At 59.1% G+C, this 25,291-nt stretch overlaps 1 protein-coding gene across 2 annotated transcripts; it reads left to right on the top strand.

The window, feature by feature from the left end:
- The first annotated feature begins 95 nt into the window (after positions 1-95).
- Positions 96-18,823, top strand: CNGA4 (cyclic nucleotide gated channel subunit alpha 4). 2 transcript variants are annotated; one of them, XM_053310425.1, is made up of 5 exons: positions 96-250; positions 9,020-9,133; positions 11,912-12,018; positions 13,573-14,568; positions 18,081-18,823. In XM_053310425.1, exons 1-5 carry the CDS (start codon positions 153-155, stop codon positions 18,476-18,478), a joined length of 1,713 nt encoding a protein of 570 aa, XP_053166400.1. In that variant the 5' UTR covers positions 96-152; the 3' UTR covers positions 18,479-18,823. The 2 variants fall into 2 exon arrangements, with proteins under 2 accessions (XP_053166400.1, XP_053166401.1); XM_053310426.1 differs by lacking the exon at positions 96-250 and adding an exon at positions 2,301-2,425.
- Positions 18,824-25,291: the final 6,468 nt, after the last annotated feature.

Raw genomic sequence — 25,291 nt, 5'->3', positions numbered from 1 at the left:
TGATTGGGCCCTTTAGGGTTGCACCTGCCGGCTCAGGTGGTGCGCCGTTGCGACCCAGGGGAGGCGCTGCCTGGCGCCGCCGCCGCCGCCGCCGCCGCCCAAGAGGGCGGAGGGCCGAGGCTGCGCTGGGTCAGGCAGCAGCCGGAGCCGACATGAACGGGCCAGCGCGGCGGGTCGCCCGGCCTCGGCCCCCGCGGGAGGGCAAGACGGAGCTCGCGGCGGCGGGCCAGAGCAGCGCCGGAGAGCCGCGGTAGGTGGGGCCGCCTGCGAGGGGCCCGGCTGGCTGCAGCTCTGGGGCAAAGGAGCCCCCCCCCCGCCCCCACGGGTGGGGGTGGGGGGCGAGGCAGGCGCCCTGTCCCTCCCCCTCAGGTGACCCTCCTTGCCCGCGTCCAGTCGTGGCAGGACCCCCGAGCCGGGCGAGCGAGGGGGAGAGGCCAAAGGGGCCAGCCTGTGAAGCCGCAACGGAAGGCCAGGGAACCGAGGACCTGTGGGATTCTCTGCCACAGGATGGCTTCCAAGGGGGCTTGGCCAAAGTCATGGAGGACAGACTTTCTCCCGGCTCAGAGGCAGGATGCAGGAGAGGGGGCTGGTGGGCCCGGTGGGAAGCCGGTGCCCGACTAGATGGGCCACCCTGGGCCTGATGCAGTAGCCAGGGGCTACTTAGTTCATGCAGGAGGGGGGGTGGATGCTTAGCCTTTTCTCTGCCTCGTTTTTCTCAACCCCACAGCCCCCCCCTTCAAAACTGTGTCTTTAAGACTCTGAGTCTCGGGCCAAGCACGTAGCCGTGAGAGCCAGCGATTCCTATGCCAGGCATCCATCAGGAGCCCCCTCGGAAGTGGGGCCAGCCATTGTTGCTGGGTGGCTTCAGCTCACTTCCAGGGGCAGGGTTATTTGGGGCTCTCCCTGCACAGCTCGCCTGCTTGGAAGCCCAGACTGCCGGAGCATCGTCCAGCCTCAGTGGGCTCCAGGCAGGGCCACAGACACAATGGCGCAAGGGGGCACAAGTGCCCCTAGGCCACCAGGGTCGGGGGGGGCAAGACACCCCCCCATGAGAATGAAGCGCTTTCCAGCTGGGAGCACAAGGTGCCCCCCCTTCCTGTCCAGTGTGCCAGCTCCCAATGGTGGGGGGGGGCTGCCGGCTGGACCCTCCCCCCCCCAGCCACCAGCAAGCTTCCTATGCACCCGGCTCCGGGACAGGAGGGGCCTCAGCAGAGCCCCCCCATCCCCAAGTGGGTGGGCCTTCTGTGGGGTGCCGTGTCAGCAGGGCTGCTCTCCAGCCTGGGTGGGTTCGGCTCAGCCCCCTGCCGCCCCCCCCGTCCTCTGCCCAGCCGCCTTGGTCATGTCCACTCCCCAAGTGTGGGGCTGCTGCTGGCCCATTGGGGCCCATGTCCCCGTCCCCACTGAGATGCTGTGTGGTGGGCAAACCCAGAGAGAGGCTTCCTTGGCCGGGCACCGCCTGCCTGGAGGAGAGCTGGTCTTGTGGTAGCAAGCAGGACTTGTCCCCATAGCGAAGCAGGGTCTGCCCTGGTTCAGGGCGTAGCTATAATTGAGCGAAAGGGTTCAAAGAACACGCCCCGCCCCCCAGCTCCTGAGGCCCCTCCAGCTCCACCCCTCTCTATTTTCTTCATTATCTCCCTCATTCTGGGGGACCACCAGAGAGAGGGATGAACACGGCCCCCTCTCAGCTAGCCACTGGTTGCATAAGAACGGGAGACTTCATGCTTGAGCACTGTAAGATATTCCCCTTAGGGGATGGAGTTGCTCTGGGAAGAGCATCTAGGTCCCAAGTTCCCTCCCTGGCAGCATCTCCAAGATAGACCTGGGAGAGACTCCTGCCTGCAATCTTGGAGAAGCCGCTGCCAGTCTGTGAAGACAATATGGAGCTAGATAGACCAAGGGTCTGACTCAGTAGATGGCAGCTTCCTCTGTTCCTATGCCCACTCCCAAAGCTGCCTCAGCCATGCAGAGACTCCAGGAGGCCAGAAGCCGAGCAAGCGCCCTTCCAGAGATGGGCCGCAGCAGCAGCAACTCCAGGCTGAGCCCGGGGGGGTGGGGGTGGGGCTTCTTGTACCTAGATGGGCCCCAGCAGTCGCTCTGCCCCACCAAGGCTGTGGGCACAGAGAGGAGCTTGCAGAGGCCCTGGGCCCATGCGATGGCAGCCCTCCCCTGGGGCAGCGGCTGCCCGCTCTGAGCCACACCCACCCTCTCCGCTCCCTCCTTTCCCCACACTCCCCCCTTTCTTCCGCAGAGGGCCATGTGCAGCAGCTGTCCGTGCTGTCCCTGGCTGTGGACAGACTCTGCAGGCAGCTGCAGTTGCTGCTGCCGGCCCTTGCTATCAGCCCACTCCACAGCAGTGACAAAGGCCTTCCGGAGGAGGGTGAATCGGACTTTTTTCCAGTGCTCAAAATAGACCGAGATCTGAAGGGTATTGTTTGACTTCTGTGTTTAGCGTACAAACCTAAACAGAAACATCTCAAGGGTATTTGTGATAGGCACAAGCATTGGAGCCGATTGGATTGCCGGGGGTGGGGGGCATAATAGCCCTGTTGACATTCCAGCAAGTTCAGAGCTTGAGGTGCAAACTGTTGAATACTCCTAAGAGTGTAAAAACAACCCACAAAACTGCCTTGTTCCAACCTCCCCAGTTGGGAGGGAGGCTCCGTGTGTCTGCTGGGAGGATGGCAGGGAGTGGTTTGGCTTTCACTTCTCGCCGTCTAAGGTGGGAGAAGAATTTCCATCTTTGGTTTGGATCTGTGTAGCCGATCTAGTGGAATCATTACTTGATTTGAGGGTTAGGGGTTTTTTGTGTGTTGTCCTCATCTGCAATTATCAGGGCTGTGTGTGTCTAATCCACACACACACACACACACACACACACACACACACACACACAATATAGATATCTGTTTAACTAACTTTAAAATCTTCCCTGTTCTATCTCAAACCAGGGTGAACTCAAAATCTGGCAAAATGCCTCCAAACTTCTTAAGAAGCATAAAAGTCAGAGTAGGCATGACAGAATGGAGGAGGTTTCCAGCCCTTTTATATGGTGGATATAAAAAGCAGGGCAGTTTACAGGCAGACAAGGCCAAATGGTTAAAATTCAGAAACGAGGCTCTGTAGATTTTAAGTAGCAGTTCAGAAAACAAAAGCTGGCACCATGGTGAACTCGGCACGCTCCCAGGAGCCATGCAGCCTGGTCTCTGCTAACAAAGCCAAACTAACACAGAAGTCACATTCTGGAAACAGCAATCAAGAGCCCCTCTGATGGCCAACTGCATGCAAAAGCTGGCTAGCAGGAAGATGACACAACAAGGTAGTAATTTCAGTCTTCAGCTTGGAGATGGGCAAAGCATTCTAGGATCTGGTGGCTCAAACACTTAGTTCAAAAGTTTAATGTGGCAGGTCCTGAGACAATAGTGGCAGGTCCTGAGACAATAGGGGGCCCCATTTTCATGAGCTTAGGGCACTTAAGAGTGCTTTGAGCCTTTCCTGGCAAAGAGAAGCACTTGGGTTCCACCCGATTCTCGGCTGGTGTGAGACCAGAAATCCACAAAAGGGATTTCTGTACAGCTTTGGTCACCATATCTTAAGAAGGATATTGTAGAACTGGATAAGTTGCAGAAGAGGGCAACCAGGATGATCAGGGGCCTGGAGCACCTTCCTGGGACCTGAGCTGTCGGTGACTGACCAGGAGAGAGATCTTGGGGTCATGGTGGACAGCTCATTGAAAGTGTCATCTCAGTGTGCGGCAGCTGTGAAAGAAGCTAATTCCATGCTAGGAATAATTAGGAGGATTGAAAATAAAACTACTAATATCATAATGTCCTTATACAAATCGATGGTGCGGCCACATCTGGAGTACTGCATACAACTTTGGTCACCATATCTTAAGAAGGGCATTGTAGAACTGGAAAAGGTGCAGAAGAGGGCAACCAAGATGATCAGGGGCCTGGAGCACCTTCCTTACAAGGCTAGGCTGTGGCATCTGAGGCTCTTTACCTTGGAAAAGAGGCAACTAAGGGGAGATATTATCTAAGTGTATAAAATTATGCATGGAATGGAGAAGGTGGACAGAGAGAAAATGTTCTGCCTCTCTCACAACACTAGAACCAGGGGTCACCCCATAAAAATGAAGGCTGGGAAATTTAGGACTGACAAAAGGAAGTACTTTTTCACACAGCGCATAATTAATCTATGGAATTCTTGCCACGGGATGTGGTGATGGCCACCTGCTTGGTTGGCTTTAAAAGCGACTTAGACCAATTCATGGAGGACAGGTCTACCAGTCTGGTGGCTGTGGGCCACCTCTAGCCTCAGAACAAAGGGGCATCGCCCAAGCACCAGTCACCCCCCAGAGGAAAGGCCCCCACCTCCAAGGAGGCAGCAGCCGCTAGGGCCTCTTCAGTGCCGAGCCCTGGAGTTACTAATGTGACTTCTATGCAAGGAGATAATTATACCCACGTGGACAAATGTGTTGTTACCCCTCTGTGAAGAAAGACGAACCCACAATTGTCTCTGAAATAACGTGAAACTGAAAAATGTAATTGGCACCCATCATTGTTTATTCCATTTTTAACAAAAATCAGACTGCTTTAGAGTTTTGATGCAACAGAATATTTCAAATAATAACTTAAATGAAAACACAAGCGAGCCTCCTCCATGTTTCACAGTAGGTATGGTGTTCTCTTCTTTGAAAGCTTAATTTTTTTCATCTGTGGACATAGAGCTGATGTGACCTGCCAAAAAGCTCCAGTTTTGTCTCATCTGTCCAAAGATGAGTTGCAGTTTTGTCATTGAAAAGCCAGACTGGGATTTACTAAAATGCATATTGACAAGCCACAATGCTTCTGGGAGAATGTCCTTTGGACAGATGAGACAAAACTCGAGCTTTTTCTGGCAAGTCCCATCAGCTCTATGTCCACAGATGAAGAAAATGAAGCTTTCAAAGCAAAGAACACCATACCTCCTGTGAAACATGGAGGAGGCTCGCTTATGTTTTGGGGCTGCTTTGCTGCGTCTGGCACGGGGTGCCTTGAGTCTGTGCAGGGAACAATGAAATCTCAAGACTATCAAGACATTCTGGAGCGAAAACTACTGCCCAGTGTCAGAAAGCTCCGTCTCAGTCGCAGGCCATGGATCCTCCAACAGGATAACGACCCAAAACACACACAGCGAAGAGCACCCAAGAGTGGCTAAGGACAAGGACAAAACATTGGACTGTTCTGAAGGGGCCTCCTATGAGCCCTGGTTTGAATCCTTTCGAGCATCTATGGAAAGAACTGAAACATGCAGTCTGGAGAAGCCACCCTTCAAACCTGACACAGCTGGAGCAGTTGGCTCAGGAAGACTGGGCCAAACTACCTGTTGACAGGTGCAGAAGTCTCATGGAGAGCTACAGGAATCGTTTCTTTGCAGTGATTGCCTCTAAAGGTTGTGCAACAAAATATTAGGTTAAGGGTCGCATCATTTTTGTCCATGCCATTTTCATTTGTGTTATTATTTGAAATATTCTGTTGCATCAAAACTCAAGCAAAGTCTGATTTTTGTCAAATGCGAAATAAACAATGATGGGTGCCAATTACATTTGTCAGCTTCAAGTTATTTCAGAGGCAATTGTGGGTTCTTCTTTTTTCGTGGAGGGGTACCAACACATTTGTCCCCATGTTTAATTAATGAACTTTGTTAGCCACCCCATAACTAATTGTTCTCTGGGCAGCTCACAACAGAGGATTAAAACAGACAATGAAATCACATAACACAATCAGGGGCGTAGCAAGGTTGGAATGGGCCCAGAGACAAGATTTTAAAATGCCCCCCCCTCACTGAAGCTCGGCTCATGAAGTAAATCAATCTTAAATGAGGCTGAATAGTGGTAACATTATATATATATATATATATATATATATATATATATATATATATATATACACACACACACACACACACACACACACCCCTATGTGCCACAATAGAGCATCATCCTAAATATTTTTTTTAAAGGTTTTGTAAATGGTGGACGATGCAAGTCATGTCATGGTACTAGAGAAAGACCTGCTGTTCTGGGAGCTCCAGGTCTTAACACTCTCATCAATTTCGGAGGATGAATTCAACTGAAGGAAGCCTGGGCGGGTGTGTGGCTGGGGGAGTCAGTCATGTGACTTGCCTCTGGGGGCCCCCCAAGGCAGTGGGCCCCCAGACAACTGTCTCCCCTTGCCCTATTATAGTTACACCCCTGAACACAAATCATAACAGACCAAAAAAAGGGCCAAAAGAAAATACAATAGAAAGCAGCTTTTTAAAATTAGTTAAAAATCAGAACAAATCTGAAAACCCGAATTTAAAAGGCCTCGGTGGACAAGCAGGTCTTCACCTGGCATTTAAAAGAACACAGTGATGAAGCCAGGCAGACCTCACTGAGGAGGCTATTCCATAAGTGGGGTGCTACCCCTGAAAAGGGCCTCTCCCTGGTAGCCCCCTGCCTCACCCCATTTGGCAGGGGCACCCAGAGGAGGGCCTCTGAAGAAGATCTTAAGGTCCGGGTAGGGACATCTGGGGCAAGGCGCCCTCTCAGGTCACCCAGCGACCCAAGCCATTGAGGGCCTGAAGGGTTAAAACCAGCACTTGGAATTGAGCCTGGAAAGGGGCTGGGAGCCAGTGCAGCCGAGGAAGCGCTGGGGTCATATGGTCAAAACATCCAGTCCCCGTTCATCATCTTGCAACCTATTGTGTACCAGCTGCAGTTTCCGGGCCATTTTCAAAGGCAGCCCCACATACAATTCTTGTGGTGGCAAGTTCTCTTCTTGGCAGCATCTCCAAGATAGGATAAGATCTTTTATATATATATATAGGACAAGATTTTTTTAATTGAGCCAACAAACTACCAAAGCATACAGTACGTTGCCTATCTCCAAGATAGGGCTGAGAGAGAGTCCTGCCTGCAACCTGGGAGAAGCCACTGCCAGTCTGTGGAGACAATATTGAGCTAGATCAGGCCTGCTCAACTTAGGCCCCCCCAGCTGGTTTTGGACTACAACTCCCATAATTCTCAGCCACAGCAGCCAATAGCCAGGGATTATGGGAATTGTAGGCCAACATCTGCAGGAGGGCCGAAGTTGAGCAGGCCTGAGCTAGATAGACCAGTGGTCTGACTCAGTATACTGCCAGATTTGGCTTTTAAAAGCCAAATTCTGGGTTATGGTCCCTATTTCACACGAGTATACCCCCCAGATTCTGGCATGTAATGGCAGCTTCCTCTATTCCAGGGATTCTCAAACTTGGGTCCTCAGGAGTTATTGGACTTCAACTCCCATAATCCCCAGCCTCAGTGGCCTTTGGTTGGGGATTATGGGAGTTGAAGTCCAATAACACCTGAGGACCCAAGTTTGAGAATCACTGCTTATTCCTACTTGATTACAGTGTTCTAGGCAAGAGGTTACCGGAGCATGAATAACTGTGGCCAAGCTCTCTCTGACCAGGTAAGGTTGCAGGTGGCGAATCCGCCAAAGCTGATAAAAGGTGCTCCGAGCCCCCAAAGCCACTTGAGCCTCCAGTGACAGTGCTGGATCGATGAGCACCCCCAGACTGCGAGCCTGGCCCCCCTTCAGGGGGAGACCTGCAACCCCGTCGAGAACAGGTTGCGCATCCTTCACCTGGGCAGAGGAAGCACCGAGCATCCGTCCTTCTGTCTCCTCTGGCCGTTGAGTCTCAGCCCATTCAGCCTCCTCCAGGCCATGCTGGATCCAAGCACTGATTCAGGACAGTCACCCCTTCGGGTGAAAGAGAGCGAGAGCGAGAGAGAGAGCCGAGTGTCATCTGCATGCTGATGACACCTCCGGCCCAAGCTCCGGATGGCCTCTCTCCCGGCGGCTTCATGCAGATGTCAAACAGCACTGGGGGAAGAAGGGACCCTGGCGGGACCCCATAGCATAGCTGCCGAGGGGTTGAGCCACTGACACCCCCACACACCCCCGCACCGCCTTTTGGGAACAGGCCTCGAGGTCGGAGTGGAGCCCCCTCCAAGCAAGCAGGGCCTCCCACCCCCAACTTGGCCTTGGCCAGCCGGTCAAAGGATCCCGCGGCCAATGCGGAGAGACCCAGCATGCCGGCATTTCTCCTTCCAGGGCCACTAACAAGAGTGAAAATCATAAAAGCAACATGTCAAAACTGCTGAAATAATAATAATAATTAATAATTAAGTAGCAGCCGCAAGATAAAAGCCGCACGGGTGGTATTTTAAAGGCCCATACACTTTCCAAAAGACCTTTGCCGGCCTCCAGGGGAGCCCCAGGCAGGCAGCTCCTGGGGAAGTGGACAGCAACCCCCCCCCCCCAGCCCCTGCCTTTCTTTGAACATAAGAACAGCCCTGCTGCAGGATCAGGCCCAAGGAGGCCCATCTAGTCCAGCATCTCGTTTCGCACAGTGGCCCACCAGATGCCGCCGGAAGCCACCGGCAGGAGTTGAGGGCATCCCCTCTCTGCTGCCGTTACTCCCCTGCAACTGGTACTCAGAGGCATCCTGCCTTTGAGGCTGGAGGTGGCCCACAGCCCTCCGACTAGTAGCCGTTGATAGACCTCTCCTCCATGAAGTTATCCAAGCCCCTCTTAAAGCCATCCAGGTGGTTGGCTTGTCACCACCTCTCTTGTGGCAGAGAATTCCACAGCTTGATTATGCGTTGTGTGAAAAAGTACTTCCATTTCTTGGTCCTACGTTTCCTGGTGGCAATCAGTTTCATGGGATGACCCCTGGTTCTAGTGTGATGGGAGAGGGAGAAGAATCTCTCTCTATCCACATTCTCCCCCCCCCCCCATGCATGATTTTGTAGACCTCTTTGGGCTCCTTTGAAGAAATTCCCGGCCAGCGTAGGGGTGGGGGTGGGGAGGCAGCCCCTCCTGGAGATCTGCACTTCCGTCTCTCTACATGGAGGGGCTGCCTGGAAGCGCCCCGGCCCAGCTCCCCCCTGCGCCCCCATCGGGGCTCTCCCCCTTCTGAGCACCCCATCTCTGTCTTCTCTCCCCAGCAAGGACCCCGTCAAGAAGAGCTGGATCCTGGACCCCTCTGGAGACTACTACTACTGGTGGCTCAACCTCATGGTGGCCCCCATCATGTATAACTGGATCATCCTCATCTGCAGGTGACTGGCGGGGGGGCAGGGGAGGGAGGGTCTGTGTGGGGGGGGGCTCAGCAGAAGAGAGACACACAGGCCAGGGAGCCCAGAAGAGGGCCGCACGGGGGGGGGGAGGTCTCAGATGGGCCCTCAGCACGGGAACCAGGAGGGAGTGGGAGACGGGCAGCCAGGGGCGCCACCGTGCCACACTCCTGCTGGTGTCCCACAAGTGCCCGTTTGGGGGCAGAGGCTGAGCAGTGGGCAACCGCCTTGGCCTTGACAGGCCGCCCAGGTTCTGCAGCAGGTTCTGTCGGGCAACTTCAGCACATCTGCTGCCTGGTACTGAGCCCGCCTCGTTCAGCTCCAAGGAAGAGCAACTTGTCCTCCTTGAACCAAGCCCAGAGCAGGAGCGGCAGCTCGTCCTGTTGAGCCAGGCGGGGGCGCCCAAGGAAGTGGGGGGGGGCCTCTGCTTCCCAGGTGGCTCCTCTCTCCCGCCCGCCCTGCCCTGCCCCGCTCCTGGGCTGCCTGCAGGCTGGCCATTCATCAGGTAGAGGCCATTCATCAGGTTAACTGCCGAGCTCTACCTGACAAGTGGCCAGCCTGCAGGCAGCCCAGTTCTCCGGTGGGGCCGGAGAAGGAGAAGCAGCCCGAGTTGCTGCGAGGAAGAAGAGGAGCTATGCTTCCTTTGGTGTGTGTCGCCCCCCCCCCCCCGCAACCAGCTCATTAGGGCCACCCAGTACAGACCTAGAGGGAATGGAGAAAGAAACCACCTGCCTGCCTTCCTTCCTTCCTGTGTTTCAAAATCTTTGGTTTGCTCTTTCTTCCCCCAAAGGCAAATTAAGCTGACTGGGTGTCCCATAATGTGAAAGATCAGCTTCATGCCTCTCAAGCGGGGAGGGGGGGCGCATTTTAAAGGCTCCCTGGTGAGATCCCCTTTCAGGGGGCAAAATGCAGGGTCTGAATCCCTCCATAAGCCAGCAGTCCTTGAACAAGAAGCAGACACACTGGGGGTGGGGGGTGGGGGGGGGCTCCTTGCTCCTGGGGGGCAATCCGTGGCCGAGGGAGGGGCTGCCGCTCACTGAGAAGGCAAAAGGTTTCACCTCCAGCAGGGCAGACAGAGTCTCCTCCCTGGAGGGGCCCCAGTGGGGAGAAGCGGCCGGCGGCCACGCTGGGCCCAGGCCAGGCAGCACTTTGGGCTCTGCCCAGAATTCAGGGCCGGCCTGCCAGGCTCCTGGCACTCTGCCAACAGGAGGCCAGCCGCCGCTGCCGCCGCCTTCAGGAGCAGCCGGCCACGTGGGGCCCCCAGATCCAGCCCCCACTGGGCCCGGAGGAGACCAGAGGTCGGGAAGTGCTGCCCTGCCTGCCGGGGGGGGGGGGGTCTGCAACCAAGAAAGGAGCAGCCCCAGCGGTGGCGGAAAGAGAAGCTGCAGACCCAGCTGGGGAGTGGAGAGCCCCCCCCCACCCCCCGTGGAAGGGCCCCCACTCTGCTCCCCAGCAGCATCTCCAGGAGCTTTCTCAGACAGCGACTTCACCGCGGCGTTACTGGGGGGCGGGGGGGGCGTTCACATATCGGCCAGATTTACCCGAGTCTGCTCGATGCTCCAGAGAGCACTTCACGCCCAGTTTGGGTTTTTCCTTCCGTTTTGGAACCTCATTGCCCGAATTATGTTCCAGGTAAACAAATCCTTTGTTTGCATCAGAGAATCTGAACTTGCAGTCAAACCTCTTAGAAGAGATTGTGTCCTGAAGAGCCTCCAGGGGCTTTTACACACAGCAGGTTTTACTGCAAGTTTACCGGGAGGCTTTCCTGTGAACTCAAAGTTGTCCCCAAAATCTGACACAAATAGTGGATTTTTTTTACCCTGGATACGGTAGAAAGCAGGTTACACTCTAATGTAGTGTTTCTCAGCGTTTTTGGAGTCATGGACCGGGACATCCTTTGTGTGCAGTTTCCAGGACCAGCAGTTAGTAAAGGGGTTGTCCCCCGCCCACCCCCACCCACAGGCCCCCCCCAAAAAAACAATTTCAGGCCGGGGGCGGGGGGGGCACTGCCGCTGGGAGCTCTCCGGAGCTCATTTCTAGGCAGGCAGCCCTCACTGCTCATTTCGCGTCCTCGAAATGAACGTGACCCCAGCAGGGAGGGCAGCCTGCCTAGAAATGAGCTCCGGAGAGCTCCCAGCAGCGGTGGCCCCCACCAGCTCGAAATTGGGGGGGGGAGGATTAATTCCTCATGGACCAGCCTGGACCGGCACTCAACTCCTCACGGACCGGCAGCAGTCCACGGACCGTGGTTGAGAAACCCTGCTCTAATAATGCACAGTGGACACTTCGGATTGTGTGTGAACTGCTCCCCCATAATCTGCAGGGTCTGAAAGGGCTTCAGAAGCCCCGTCTGGAAAGCTCCCTGGTAGGGCTGGGGAAGACCCTCCTCAGCCTCTGCCCGAAGCCCTGCCGAGCTGCCAGCCAGCCAGTGCAGGCAATGCTGAGCTGGATGGAGCCAAGCTCAGGATGAGGAGGTGCCCTCCTCCCTTTGGTCTGGATATGGGGGGTGGGGCATTTCAGCTGCCTGCTCTGGGGAGCAAGGAGCAAGTGGCAGTGCAGGAGAGATGGGGGTGCAGCTATTTCCCGCTGGAGGCTCAGGCAGGGCTGCACAGTAGCACAGATCGAGTGTGTGCGTGCCTGCCTGCCTGCCCCTCCGGCCCGTCCTTGCTGCTGCTGCTGAGCTGGGTGGGGTGCGGGTGGTGCTGTGTGCTTGAGCTGCTGCTGCCGCCGCCATCACCGCCACCTCCTCCTCTTCCCCGCCAGGTCTTGCTTCCCTGATCTGCAGCACAAGTACCTGTTTGTGTGGCTGGCCCTGGACTACTTCTGTGACCTGCTCTACCTGCTGGACATCGGGGTGCATTTCCACACCGGTCAGTCCTCCTGCCTCCTCCTCCTCCTCCTCCTCCTCCAGAAAGTGCTCCTCCCCACTGCTGCCCTCCTCCGAAGCCCTCCTGCTGCCCCACACTTTGCCCAAGTCAGTGGCCAGAAGCTCCCCAGCATATTTCCCCTTTGCCTGGCACTCTGTTGCAGCTCCGTGGCTAGCCACTGGGTGGCAGCAGCTGCTGCCTGAGAGGCCCAGCTCATCCGCAGCCGCTTGCCTCCTGGCGGCCACCTGCCCTGGGCTCCCGTTCCTCTCCCTCGAGGCAGCAAGCAGGAGTGGCAACCCCCTCGGCTGAGCAGGGTCTGCCGCCTGAGCACTGCCTGCTGTCACGCAGGGGAAGAGCAGATCGTGCAGGAGGGCCCCCCCCCCGCCCCTGGCAGCATCTCCTCCAGGCAGGGCTGGAGAGGCCCCTGAGCCACTGCCGGTCAGTGTAGGCAAGACTGAGCTACATCGGGCAGCTTCCTATGCAAGGACCAGCTTGGCAGGCAGCGGACGGAAGGGGCCCCGGCTGCAATCCCTGGCGGAGCAGAGGGAAACTCCTGCCTGCCACCTGGGAGGGCTGTGGCTGCCAGCCCGTGCAGCCAGTGCTGGGCTCGAGGGGCCAAGGCAGGGGAGGCGGCAGCTCCCAGCAGTGCCTACCGGCGGAGGCGGACCTTTGTTCTGCGCACCCGGCAAAGTGGGATCCAGGCAGGGGCGTGCAGACTGCAGGCCCCCAGGAGCGGCTCTTTTCTCACCGTAGCCCCCCAGAGAGTGGCTGGGGCAGCGGACAAAGCCAGGCACCAACGGTGGCGGCAGCAGCAGCCTGCACAAAAACGTAGGCTGACCGAAGCACAAGGGATGTGAGTGCCTCTGGATCCCCCGAGGATTTTGCTGCCAGGCAGGACAGAGAGGCTGGCTTGTGAAGGAAGGAGCGGAACAAAGATGGGGGCGGAGGGAGGGGCGGAGGGAGGGAGGGAGGGACAGAGACCGCCTGCTCTGAGGAGCAGGAGGAGGCAAAGCCCGTGGGGTGGGGAGGGGAGGCCACACACACACCCCCGCTGCACACACACACACACACACATTTCCACTGGGAGAAATCCCCTTTTCACCTGAGATTCTCTGCAACCAAAGCGATCCAAGGGAAGGCTCTGGCTGCCTGCTGAGGACAGCTGGACTTCTCTGGGAAGCAGGGTGGTGTCTTGAATCCAGGGCCCTTCCTTGCCGAGCATTCCTACATTCTGGCGGCAGCAGGGAGGGGGGGACTTCCCGTGATCTCCAAGGCTGTGCCTGTCGAGGGAGGTGCTCCGAGGAGGGGCGGGGGTCTTGGGGGCGGGGAGCTGCTGCCTGCAGAGCCAGGCCCTCCTCCGTGGCCCACCTGCAGTCGCTCAGCCCTGCCTGCCTTGACTGGCAGCGACTCCCGCTGGGCTGCAGGCGCTGGCAGGGCCTGGACCCGGGGCTGCCGCCTCCGCCGCCTCCTTCTCCGTGCCCAGCAGGGCCTGTGGTTGCTGCTGCTCCCCCGCCCCCGCCGGCCCCCACAGCTCTGCTCTGCCCCCTCCCCCCACAGGGTTCCTGGAGCAGGGCATCCTGATCCAAGACCGGGGCCAGATCTCCCGGCGCTACAGCTGCTCCTCGTCCTTCCTGTGGGACCTGCTCTCGCTGCTGCCCACCGACTTGCTCTACCTGCCCCTGGGGGTGGGCCGGCCGGCGGTCCGGGCCAACCGCTTCCTGCGCACCCCGCGGCTCTTCGAGGCCTTTGACCGGGCCGAGACCCGCACGGCGCACCCCAACGCCTTCCGCATCGCCAAGCTGATGCTGTACGTCTTCATCACCATCCACTGGAACAGCTGCGTCTACTTTGCGCTCTCCGGCCACATCGGCTACGGGGCGGACGAGTGGGTGTACCCCAACACCAGCGCGCCCGGCTTTGAGCGGCTGCGGCGGCAGTACCTCTACAGCTTCTACTTCTCCACGCTCATCCTGACCACGGTGGGCGACACGCCCATGCCCCACCGGGAGGAGGAGTTCCTCTTCATGGCCGTCGACTTCCTGCTGTCCGTCATGGGCTTCGCCTCCATCATGGGCAGCATGACCTCCGTCATCGCCAACATGAACCAGGCTGACGCGGCCTTCTACCCCAACTACGACCTGGTGAAGGACTACCTGCACGCCCACCGGGTCACCCGCCGCGTCCAGCACCGCGTGGTCAGCTGGTACCAGCACCTGCAGATGAACAAGAAGATGACCAACGAGCTGGAGATCCTCCAGCACCTGCCGGAGCGCCTGCGCGCCGAGGTGGCCGTCAGCGTCCACCTGCCCACCCTCCGCAAGGTCCAGATCTTCCAGCACTGCGAGCAGAGCCTGCTGGAGGAGCTGGTCCTCAAGCTGAAGCCTCAGGTCTACAGCCCCGGCGAGTACGTCTGCAAGAAGGGGGACGTCGGCCGGGAGATGTACTTCATCCGCGAGGGGCAGCTGGCCGTGGTGGCCGACGACGGGGTGACCCAGTTTGCCGTGCTGGGGGAGGGGCTCTACTTCGGGGAGATCAGCATCATCAACATCAAAGGTGCGTGCGGGGTTGGGGCGGGGAGGCATCTTCCAGGCAGGGCGCCCCAGTCCAGGTCTCCTCTCTGCCGCAAACTCATGCGGGGGCTTCCGCTGGCTGCTGCCCCCAATCCGCCTCAGCCAGTCGCGGCTTGCCCGACTTTCCATAATCCACTTGTGGAACTCTCTGCCACAGGATGTGGTGACCGCCAACAACCTGGATGGCTTCAAGAGGGCTTTGGATAACTTCATGGAGGAGAGATCTATCAACGGCTACTAATCTGAGGGCTACAGGCTACCTCCAGCCTCAGAGGCAAGATGCCTCTGAATCCCAGTGGCAGGGGAGCCACAGCAGGAGGGAGGGCCTGCCCCTTTCAACTCCTGCCTGTGGCTTCCAGCGGCATCTGGTGGGCCACTGTGTGAAACAGGATGCTGGACTAGATGGGCCTCCTTGGGCCTGATCCTGCAGCAGGGCTGTCCTTATGTCCTTAAGCCAGGGAGGCCAACTAGCCGTTCAGCAAGTAGAGCTGGGTGGCTAACTGTGCCGCTCGACCTGATGATTGGCAGCCTGCAGAGCAGCCCGAGGTTCCGCCTTCGCTCGGTGCCCCTCGGGCTCGGCAGGACGAGCCACTCCTGGCCTGGGCAAGGAGACTGGCTTACTTTGCAGGGCCAGGGAGAGGGGGGCGAGAGAACCTTCCCAGCTCCCTCCCATGCTGCTGCTGGGCAGGATTAGGCCGCCGGCCCTTCCGACGAGGTCACACCCGCCTCTCCCCCCGGGATGGAGCAGGTCAGCCTGGGTGGGAGTCAGGGGCGCTGCTAGGCACTGAGGGGGTCCCCGGCCTGGGCCCAGCACCCAGCTCCTAATCATCCGTCTGTTTGGCGTTTGACCGTCTCCTCTGGAGGTGGGGATGGCAGCAGCAGAGGGCGAGGGGAGGGGCCGGTGCCTGCACTGCTGCGGGGCCAGAAAGGAAGGGGTCGCGCAGGAGGGAGGGGCCTGGCAAGAGTCCCTGGGGGCCGGGGCCACCCCCAAGGACACCCTGGGTGGGAATTCTCTTGGAATTGCAACAGCAGCTGGATTATTTCTCGCCAGCAAGGAGAAGGGCAGATGTGGCCGTTCACTTCGGGCGGGGGTGGGGGAGGGGGTGGCAGAGCGGATCTGTCAGCCAGTCCCTGCATATCGGCAGGTGCCCCCCCCCGCCCCGACTTCCTTCTCTTCCTCCCCAGCACACGTAACTAGCCCTGCTTTCTCCTCTCACCTGTTTTGGTCTTACTAAGTGGGCTGGGCCAGGGATGACTCCACGCTCTCTGGGGATCTTCCCTCAGTAGAGAGTTTGCTCTGATCCCAGTTCAGGAGCACGCCGCTCCTTCGAGGTAGGCTGCCACCAGCTGAAGACTGGCCTAGAGCCAGTGACCAGGCTCAGACACGGCTTCAGTCTGGCTTGGGACTTAGTTGGCATTGTGCAGCCAGAGTCCACGCAGCCCAGCTCGAGGCAAACAGTATATTATTCTTGTTTTTAAAAACCCACCGTGTATGGCTTTACAAGGCACACAGGGAAGACTTTTGCAAGTAACCACCCAGAACCTTTTAAAGCAGACTGAAACCACTTCTAGGTATATGCAATGTATTAAGAAATAAGGAAGGGTTGTGCACAGAATAAGGAACTGGGGAAACTGGGGAAATTGGGAATAAAGAAAGCCCCATAGGAATTCAAAAGAAAATTAAAAAACAAGCAAACCCTGAACTAACTAGCACCGCGTGTGACTTGAGTCTAGCACAGCAGGAGGCAGGTCCTTGGCCGCCAGCGCCTCAAACTCTACATACATGGTGCCTGGCTACTGGCCACTCAGGCCTGGACTGGTGATAGCGGGGGGGGGCTGGGGGGCTGGGCCCCTCTCTTATATAGCCATGAAAGAGGGGAGAGGCTTTCCCGCCCTGCCAGAGGTAGACTCCAATGCAAGATAGATGCAATGCAAGTGGTCAGCATATATCCCTGGAGGAAGGCTGGTCTCGGGCCGATCCAGGCGGAGGTTTCCCCTCCTCCTCCTCCTCCTCCTCCATCAGGATGGGGGGGTCGGAAGTCACAGGGCTCAAGGCAGGGCTGGACTTTGCTGGTCAGCTGCCTCTTGTGGGAAAGGGTTGAGGAGGACTCCGGCTTGATGGCAAAAGGGCTGTCCTCGTTATTCAGGGACAAAGGGGGGGGGCGCCCCCCTCCAGAGCACTCAGCGGGGAGGAGTGGAAGTGCCAGACATTTCTCCACACAAAGTTTTTCTTATTTTATGTAAGCTTCACGTAAAGATGAGCTGCAGTTATGACGACTCTGGGTGGATTCTGCTAACTGGGCAAAGAGGCACCTCTTTAAAGTGGTGATTCTCTTTCCTTGAGCAGGGGGAGAGCAGCTGGCCCTCTCCAGCCCCAGCACAGCATCCCTTCTGGGGGCTGTTGCTGATGCCTATTTTGTGCTCCTTTTTTAGATGGTGGCCCTTTGGGGACAGGGAGCCATCTTATTTCTTTGTTATTTCCCTGTAAACTGCTTTGGGGACATTTGTTGAAAAGCACTCTATAAGGATTTGCTGCTCTTGTTGATTCTTCAGAACCAACCCTGCCAATAAGTCCCTGGACTGGGGGTGCTGCAGGCAGTGTTGGGTTGAGGGACCGGGGGGGCCTTCCCCACGGCCCGTGGCACCCTCAGTGGCTCACGCGATGGCCGAGCTGCACCCCTCGAGGGGCTTCTCAGGGCTTCCTTCACGGAATAAGCGGGTGCCCAGGCTGAAGCCAGGCCGGGCCAGAGAGCAGGTGTGACGGGAGGCTCTGGGGCAGGCCCAGGGGTGCCCCTCTTGGGGGGCAGGGCCTGCCTGGAAGCTGAGGCCAGGCAGAAGGGGAGCACAGCGGGGGTGGGGCTGGCTCAGAGGCTGTGGGGCCGGCAGGAGCCCCCAGGATGCAGCCAAAGACCCAGAGCTGGATGGGCCCGGGGTCTGACCCAGTCGGAGGCAGCTTCACGGGTCTGGGGAAGGGGCGCCCGGTGGTGGGACTCGTGCTCATGGTCCCAGGGTCTGCAGAGCTGCTGCCAGTCAGTGTGGGCAGTGCTGAGCTGGTGGAGCCGGCCTCTGACTCCGTAGAAGGCAGCCCCGTGGCCCTGTGCCTGTTTCCCTGAATCTCCCTTTGATCTCCAGCTGAGCCCGGAGAGCCCTTCTCTGCCCACCCCTCCAGCCGTCTTCCAGGAGCCCCCACGGCGGTCCAGCTCCGGGTCTCCCCCCCCCCCACTCTGGCTGTCCTGCTGCCCCTGCTGCTCTGTTCTGAGGGTGCCAGGTCCTCTCTGGGTGAGCCTTCCCAGATTTCAGGCGGGGGGTGTTTGGGGAAGCTCTGTGGGGCCACGCAAAAAGGGCTTTCTGTCCACAGCCAGGCGGATGTCCACCTGGCTGCAGGTTGTGGTCCCTCCTGGTCCGCCTGGCTTTCCCAGGGGGTCACCAGAAGGGGGGTCGGAGAGGATCCCTCCGTTCGCAGCCCCAGACTGACTGACTTCCCACCCCCCGCAGGAAACAAGTCTGGGAACCGGCGCACGGCCAACATCAAAAGCATTGGCTTCTCGGACCTCTTCTGCTTGTCCAAAGAGGACCTGACGGCGGTGCTGGCCGAGTTCCCCGACGCCAAGGCCATGCTGGAGGCCAAGGGCCGGGAGATCCTGCTCAAGATGGACAAGCTGGACGTCAACGCGGAGGCGGCAGAAATCGCCCAGCAGCAGCAGGAGGAGCGGAGGGCGGCGGCCCTGGAGGACGGCCTGGAGGTGCTGCAGACAAAGCTGGCCCGCGTCCTGGCAGGCCTGGAGTCCAGCGCCTTCAAGATGGCCCTGCGCCTGGAGCGCCTGGAGTGGCAGATGCGGGCGTGGGGGGAGGAGGAGGAGGAGGAGGAGGAGGAGGAGGGGGTCTCCCCTTAGCACCCCCCCCCCAAGCTCACCCCCCCCCTCTGGGTCCCAGCTTCTCTTCCCAGCCAAGCTGAACCGGAGGCCTAGCTGGGCAGAGCTCCTGGGCCGCAAATCCCCTTAGGCAGCCGCGCTCCACCAGTCTGGGGGCTGCACCCCTTCCCGTGGCAGGCAGGCGGGGGCTGGTGTGGCTGAATGCTCCCCTCCCCACCAGAGATTCCCTGCGGAGGGGAGGGGAGGGGAGAGGGCTCCCGCTTAGCCGCCTCCCTGAAGGAATGGGTTCATGGGGTGGACCTTCTCCCACCACGCGAGGCCCGACCTGTGGACCCAGCATTTCCACCTTGGTGAGAACGAGCCAGAGCCCAGTTCTGGGGGGCGGGGGGGGGGGGCGGGAGGGAGGGAGGGAGAAGGCTTCGAGTGGGATGCTAGTTTCTCTTCCCCAGCTGCAGTGATGGGCTGTTGCTAAGCAACCGCATCCCACTTGTCCAGACGGCCAAGAGCCTGCCTTCCCTGCCTCCTCCCTGCGGTGCCTCAGGAAGCTGGTGCTGCCCTGCCTGTGCCTGGCTCCCCTCTGCCTCTGCCCCCTCCGGGCCACTTCTCCAGAGGCAGGTGGGCAGCCTCTGGTGCCCTTCCTGTGTCCAGACGCCCATTGCCTTCTCCTGACCCCCTTCCCTCCCACGCATGCACCCACGCGCGCGCACACACGCCCCTCCACTAGATTTCGGGATGTTGCAGCTCAAGTGAGCATCAGCCCAGATCATCACCAGAGCCCCTGAGCAGTGGGGCTTGGCACAGTGAGGCCGGGGCCTCTGGCTCAGGCAGGGCTTCTGCAGGAGGGCAGAGGCAGAGTCAGGGCCGTGGGAGTCGGGCAGCGAAGGAGGGGTGGCGGGTGCTGAGGAGGGGGCAGCTGTGAGCCGGACGGGCTGCTCCAAGAAGAGGCGGCTCAGAAGGGGCCCCAGCCCTGGGGTGGGTAGAAGGCGCCTCAGAAGCCAGAAGCCGGAGTTCTTGGCCAGGGTGCTTTCCAGATTACATGCTGTTCAGCGGGAGTTTACTTGGGCTGGGCAGGATCGTCTTGAAACCGCAGATAAAGGGTGTTGTGCAAAGCCACTAGCAGCGGGAGCAGTCGAGAGAAGTGTTTTTTTACAACATGGTAGCAGTGTAACGCAAAGATTAAAACCCCAAAGAAGGCATCAGAAATGTGATGCTGACCATGCAGGGACTGCGGCCTACAAAACACAGGTGTATGGAAGCACACTTAACGGACACGTAGCGACACGGTTGCAGTGTGCAATCTGGAAAGCACCCAGGAGGCACTTCTTGGGGGTGAAAGCTGAACGTCAGAGGCCGGAGGAGGAGGAGGAGGAGAGCCTTTGGAGAGGGTGTCTCCCACACGCTGCCATCAGCACGGCTCGGCCCTGTAGCTGTGCCAGGCAAATGGATCTGTCAGCAGGCGACGGACCTCCTGGGGGCCCCGGGCAGTGATCCCCGAGCTGTCAGGAGCCAGCACCAGGCAGGTGAGGTCTGCCCGAGCAGGAGCAGGCAGGGCTGCCAGCCGGCCGTCTTCCAGCAGGGAAGCTTCAGGGAGATCTCCGAGTCTGTCCTTCATGGGTGCCTCTTCCATTGAAGGTTAACTCTTCCTCCCCCAGGAGCATTTCCAGACAGCAGGCTTTACGGCGCGTTTGAATTTGCCACAAAAATCCGACACAAGAAGTGGAAATTTTTATAACCTCGAACATCAATTGGGCTCCACTCTAATGTGCGATGAAACCCCCAATTTGTGTGTGAAGTGCTCTCCGAGAGCTCGCCTTGCAGATTTACTTTGGGGTAAATCTGGCCGGTAGGCGAGCAGCGCCCGCCCTCCATTCCAGGGGAGATGCCAGCGCAAAGCCCCCCCGTTGGGAGATGCGGCTGGTCCAGGGCTCTTTCCGCCTCTCTCCAGCACCCTGGAAACCTGCCGGAAGCAGCACGTCTGTCAACCCGGCCCTCCTCGGAGCCTTCTTGTCCGGGGCCTCTGGAGGGACCGGCCAGTCCGGGGAGCCTGCAGGCGGCCTCAGCCAGGGCGGAGTCTGGGTTGCTGCGGAGCCGGGCGGTGCCGGAGGTCTCTCGGCTTGGCCTCCAGCTGTTCTAGTCTTACCTGTTTTGTCGTTTCTCTGGCGGCTTTTTGCCAGCCAGGGAGCAGGATGGGAAAGGGGGCCATGAATAAAAGCAGCTGAAACCAGGACTGGCCTCAGGATTCCTCCCCTCTAACCAGATCCCTCCCCCCAGCTGGACTTCCACACCTGCTCAGGGGAGGCAGCTCCCATCCTACCCGCTTGAGTGCTGAGGGCTGCATCCAGGGCAGCCCTGCTGCTGGGGGGGGGGTGAGCCACAGGGCCCCTGAGCTGCCTGGGGCACCAGGGGCCCTTCAGAAGTGGGCCTTGCTTGCCAGCCGTGGGAAGGAGGCCAGCCAGGGATCCCCTTGGCTGCTGCTCCCCTGCTGGGGCCGGGGGGGGGGATGCCTCAAGGCACCTGGCGGCGGCAGCAGCAGCAGCAAACACCAAGCCCTGGAGGCCAATCCGCAGCTGTGTTGTGCCTCCACCCTTTGTGGCCCGCCAGGCTTGGCAATGGCTTCTTGAAGGGCTGCCTATGCATCACAGCAGGGAGGAGCCCCTGGGAGGTTCTGCTGTGGGCTGCTTGCCACACAGAGACAGCGGGCGGGGAGGGGGGGCCTGTGGACTTATGCCAACAGGCCTCTTCAGAAGGACGGGAGCAGCAGAAGAGGAGGCATCCAAGGGAGGAGGGGCTGGGGGAGTTGAGCTGGAAGCCCGGGGCTGGGGAGGGGGGGTTCCCACTCCCACTGGAGAAAACCACTTTCTCCCCCCCCCCCATGCCAAGCGTCCGTAGCAGAGAGGTGGCTGGAAGCCGGGGGGGGGAGGCGGCTGTCCCTGGTCAGACTGAGTGGGGGGCATCCCTGCCGTTGTGGTGGGGATGAGCACAGCAGGTTCCTGGCAGCACCCCTGGAGAGCCCCCCCCCACTCCGCAAGCTCCTTGTCCACAAGCCCCCGGGCTGCAGGGGGGCTCCCCAGCCGAGAGGGGAGGGCGGGTCCTGTGGTGGCAGCAAGCACTCATGGTCCCCTTGGCGCGGAAGCCGGGTCTGCCCTGGTTTGCACTGGCATGGGAGACTCCCTGGGTGAACCCCGTCAGAGATTCCCCTGGGGGGGGGATAAGGGGGCCGCTCTGGGAAGACAGAGATCTGCCTGCTTGCCTGCAGAAGGTGTCAGGTTCCCTCCCTGGCAGCATCTCCAAGACGCGGCTGAGGGAGACTCCTTGGAGAAGCCGCTGCCACGGGGGGGGGGCAGGCGCTGGGGCTGGTGCAAAGGAGCTCCAGGGCAGGCGGGCTCCTGATCTGCAGCCAGCAAGGCCTCTTTGGTCCGGCAGCAGCAGAGGGCGCAGGGCAGGTGGCCAGCAGCAAGGGGGGGGGATGGGGCAGGCCAAGGCAGCTGGGGGGGGACCCCTTCAGAGAAGTAGTGGCCCCCTCCACCGGCCACCATCCCCCTTTCCGAGATGCCATAACTGGGACCCAGCTCGACCCCCATCGAGGCCCTTTGTCCTTTCTTCAGTGCCCACCTCGGTCCTTCCAAAAATGGCTCAGGGCAGTTTACATTGAAATAAAACTAACATCAATTAACTGTTAAAACTGAAAATGAAAAAAAACTTATTCGTGATTTATTACATTTATATACCGCCCGCCGCCCCCCCCCCCCACAAAAAGGTCCCTGGGCAGTTTGCACTTTTCCTGGTGCTGCCACTGATGAGGCCACGGAGGGTGTTGAAGGCGAGGGCCGGCCCAGGAGCTGGTGTTGCGTGGAGGGGGGTGGAGGGGAGAGGCGGCTCCAGGGGGGGTTCAGTGCCTGGCGTGGGCCTCCTCTCCCCTCTGCCACGGTCCCTTCGGCTTGGGTGAGACTTCCCGGGTCCCAGGACTCTGGGCTGATGGGTGGTCCCGCCCGGTGGCCAGGAAGGGCCTCCTTGGCGAGGAGGGGGAGCCCAGAGCAGCCCCCCCCCAAGCCTGCCATGCTTCAAGGCAGGGTGGGTGTGGCCACGGAGCAGGCCAGGGCCGGGGGGGGGGGGTCCTTTGCGGGGAGCCAAGGTTCCTGGCAGAGGCCCCACCCAGCAGCCACAGAGGGACAGCCCCAGGCCGCCGCGCCCGGGTTCGCCACCTGCAAGAGCTGGGGGTCCTGCCAGGTCACCCAACTGGCCAGGCTGCAGGGGGGGCCTGTGGGTTGCTGGCCCTATGGAATCGCATGGAGGGGGGGTCCCCATCACTCCTAGCACCACCACCACCCTCCAACTCTGCTGGAAGAGCCTAGGACACCTGGGGCTGAGCCCCCCACAGCGGGGCAGGGGAGGGCTTCTCCCACTGGACCCCTCCCCCCTCCGCCAGCAGGGGGGCTGCCTCTCCCTCCCCAACACACGCGCAGCTAGAGCAGCTCAGCAGCCCGGCTCTCCTTCCCTCTCTGGAGCAGCCACATTCATGATCCAGCCTTCACACCTGCAAGGCCCATGAGTTAGGGGGCCCTGCTGCACCCACAGGCTGGGTGGGATTCTCCAGCTGGCCAGGGCGGCCCCCCAGCTTTGGAGCCCTTCCCTGCACAGCTCCTTCCCAGCCACGGCTCTCGCTCTCTCTCTTCCCCCCCGCCACCTCTGGGCCTCCTTGCGTGGGGGCCCCCAGTGGGTGGGGGGAGCGACTCCAGGTGCTGCAGAGGGCTGGGGGGCCCTGGTCTGGCCCAGGGCTGGCTGGGGCCACTTTGGGGCCAGCGAGAGGTTCCTTTCCTCTTCAGGGATCGTGTCCTCTGCTCTGCGTGGCCACAGCCCTGGTTGGAGGGACCACCATGGTGGCTAGCCAGGTTGGCCGGGTGGGAAACAGCCCAAGGAGGCAGCGGGGCCGAGGAGTGACGTAGCCAAGTGCGCAGAGTTGGGAGGGAGCCTTCTTGCCATCCTCTCCAAAACGGGGGGGGGGGGGGGGCTGGTCTGGCTGCTGGGAAGTCCCGGAGCAGCTGGCGTCCGGCAAGAGGCGCAGACCCTGCAGACACACGGACGCGAAGCTTCTTCTCCAGCTGGGACTTGGGAGTCAGCCATGCTCTTGGGCCAGGCACTCTCTCTCGGCCCAACCTACCTCACAGGGTTGTTGTGGAAATGGAGGGGGGGTCCACACAAGCTGCCATGAGTTCCTTGGAAGAAGGGCAGGATGAGAAGTGCAACCCACAGACAGAAAAGCTGTGCTGGGTCAGAGCCAGGTGGGCCTGAGAGGAAGCGGCCTCCTCCTCCGGCGCCAGATCCTTGGTCCACCTGGTCTCCTCTGACTGGCAGCAACTCTCCCAGGGTTTCAGGTGGGAGTCTCTTTCCATCCTACCTAGAATGCTGCCAGGGGTCGCACCTGGGACCTTCGGCATGGAAAGCAAGGGGCTCCTCTGTCCCTGAGCTAAAACCCCACCCCATCCAGCCTACTGTTTCCGACAGAGACCCTCCAGATGCCTCTGGAACACCCAGAAGCAGGCCACATAGACAACATAGCACTCTTCCCTGGTTACTCCCAAGCAACCAGTACACAAAGGTGTACAGCCTCTGAAAATAGAGGTTCCACATAGCCATCAGCAGCACCACTAGCCATAGAGAGACCTTTCCTCCTCCATGAATGCACCTGATTCCCCCTGTAAAGCCATCTAGCTAATGGTCATCACCACACCTGGTGGCACTGTGTTCCTCAGGTGAATTATCTCCTGTGTGACTCATCTGCTAGTTGGTTCCATGGGATGACCCCAGGTGCAAATGGTAGCAGGGGGATACGCCTCCGGGGGGTGGGGGCCTCCTCGTAGTGGGCGATTCGATCATTAGAGGCACAGAGAAATGGGTTTGAAATGCGGCATGTGACTTGCCTGCCTGGTGCGAAGGTTGCGGACATTACGCAGCATCTAGATAGGCTCTTAGGCAGTGCTGGGGAGGAGACAGCTGTCGTGGTGCATGTTGGCACCAACAATGTGGGGAAATGTAGTCGGGAGGTCCTGGAAGCCAACTTTAGGTTGATAGGTAGTGTATTGAAGTCCAGGACCCCCAAGGTAGCATTCTCAGAAATTCTACCTGTTCCACGGGCAGGTACAGAAAGACAGGCAGAGCTGAGGGTCGAAAGAAAGATAGCATACACCAGGTGAGAGATTCAGCGTATAGGTGCTTATGTGCCAATGCCAGAAGCCTCCGAGCCAAGATGGGTGAGCTGGAGTGCTAGGTTGCTAACGCAGAAATAGATCTAGTGGGCATAACAGAAACATGGTGGAACTGTGAGAACCAGTGGGACACTCTTCTCCCTGGGTATAAACTCTATAGAAAGGACAGGGAGGGGCGCCTTGGAGGAGGGGTAGCACTGTATGTTAAAGAAGGGATAGAATCTAACAAGCTAGAAAACCTAGGTGGATTGGAGTCCTCCACAGAAACCCTGTGGGTGACACTACAAGGCCGGAAAGGGAACGTGCTACTGGGGATGTGCTATCGCCCTCCAGATCAAAACTCTGACAGGGTCTGGGAATTGCAGAAGGAAATCAGGGAGGCATCAAGCTGAGGCAGGGCAGTAATAATGGGTGGCTTCAATTACCCACACATAGACTGGGTAAATTCACAGTCAGGTAATGACAGAGAGGTCAGATTTCTAGATACGCTGAACGACTATGTCCTAGAACAGTTGGTCTTGGAACCGACCAAAAAGAAGGCGACCTTGGACTTAATTCTGAGCGGCACCCAGGACCTGGTGCGTGATGTGTCATCAACCCTTTAGGTAACAGTGACCATAGCGCCATCAAA

The sequence above is a fragment of the Hemicordylus capensis genome, chromosome 3 (assembly GCF_027244095.1).
Source record: "Hemicordylus capensis ecotype Gifberg chromosome 3, rHemCap1.1.pri, whole genome shotgun sequence".
Lineage (NCBI taxonomy): Eukaryota > Metazoa > Chordata > Lepidosauria > Squamata > Cordylidae > Hemicordylus > Hemicordylus capensis.
Note: the sequence above shows the minus strand (reverse complement) of the source record. Positions and strands in the feature narration are given on the sequence as shown.

What these genes read in the sequence shown, in the direction of transcription:
- CNGA4 (XM_053310425.1), top strand. Translation starts at nt 153, where the DNA reads ATGAACGGGCCAGCGCGGCGGGTCGCCCGGCCTCGGCCCCCGCGGGAG. An exon ending in TGGATCATCCTCATCTGCAG is followed by an intron (nt 9,134 to 11,911) that starts GTGACTGGCGGG and finishes CTTCCCCGCCAG; the next exon opens with GTCTTGCTTCCCTGATCTGC. An exon ending in CGGGGTGCATTTCCACACCG is followed by an intron (nt 12,019 to 13,572) that starts GTCAGTCCTCCT and finishes CTCCCCCCACAG; the next exon opens with GGTTCCTGGAGCAGGGCATC.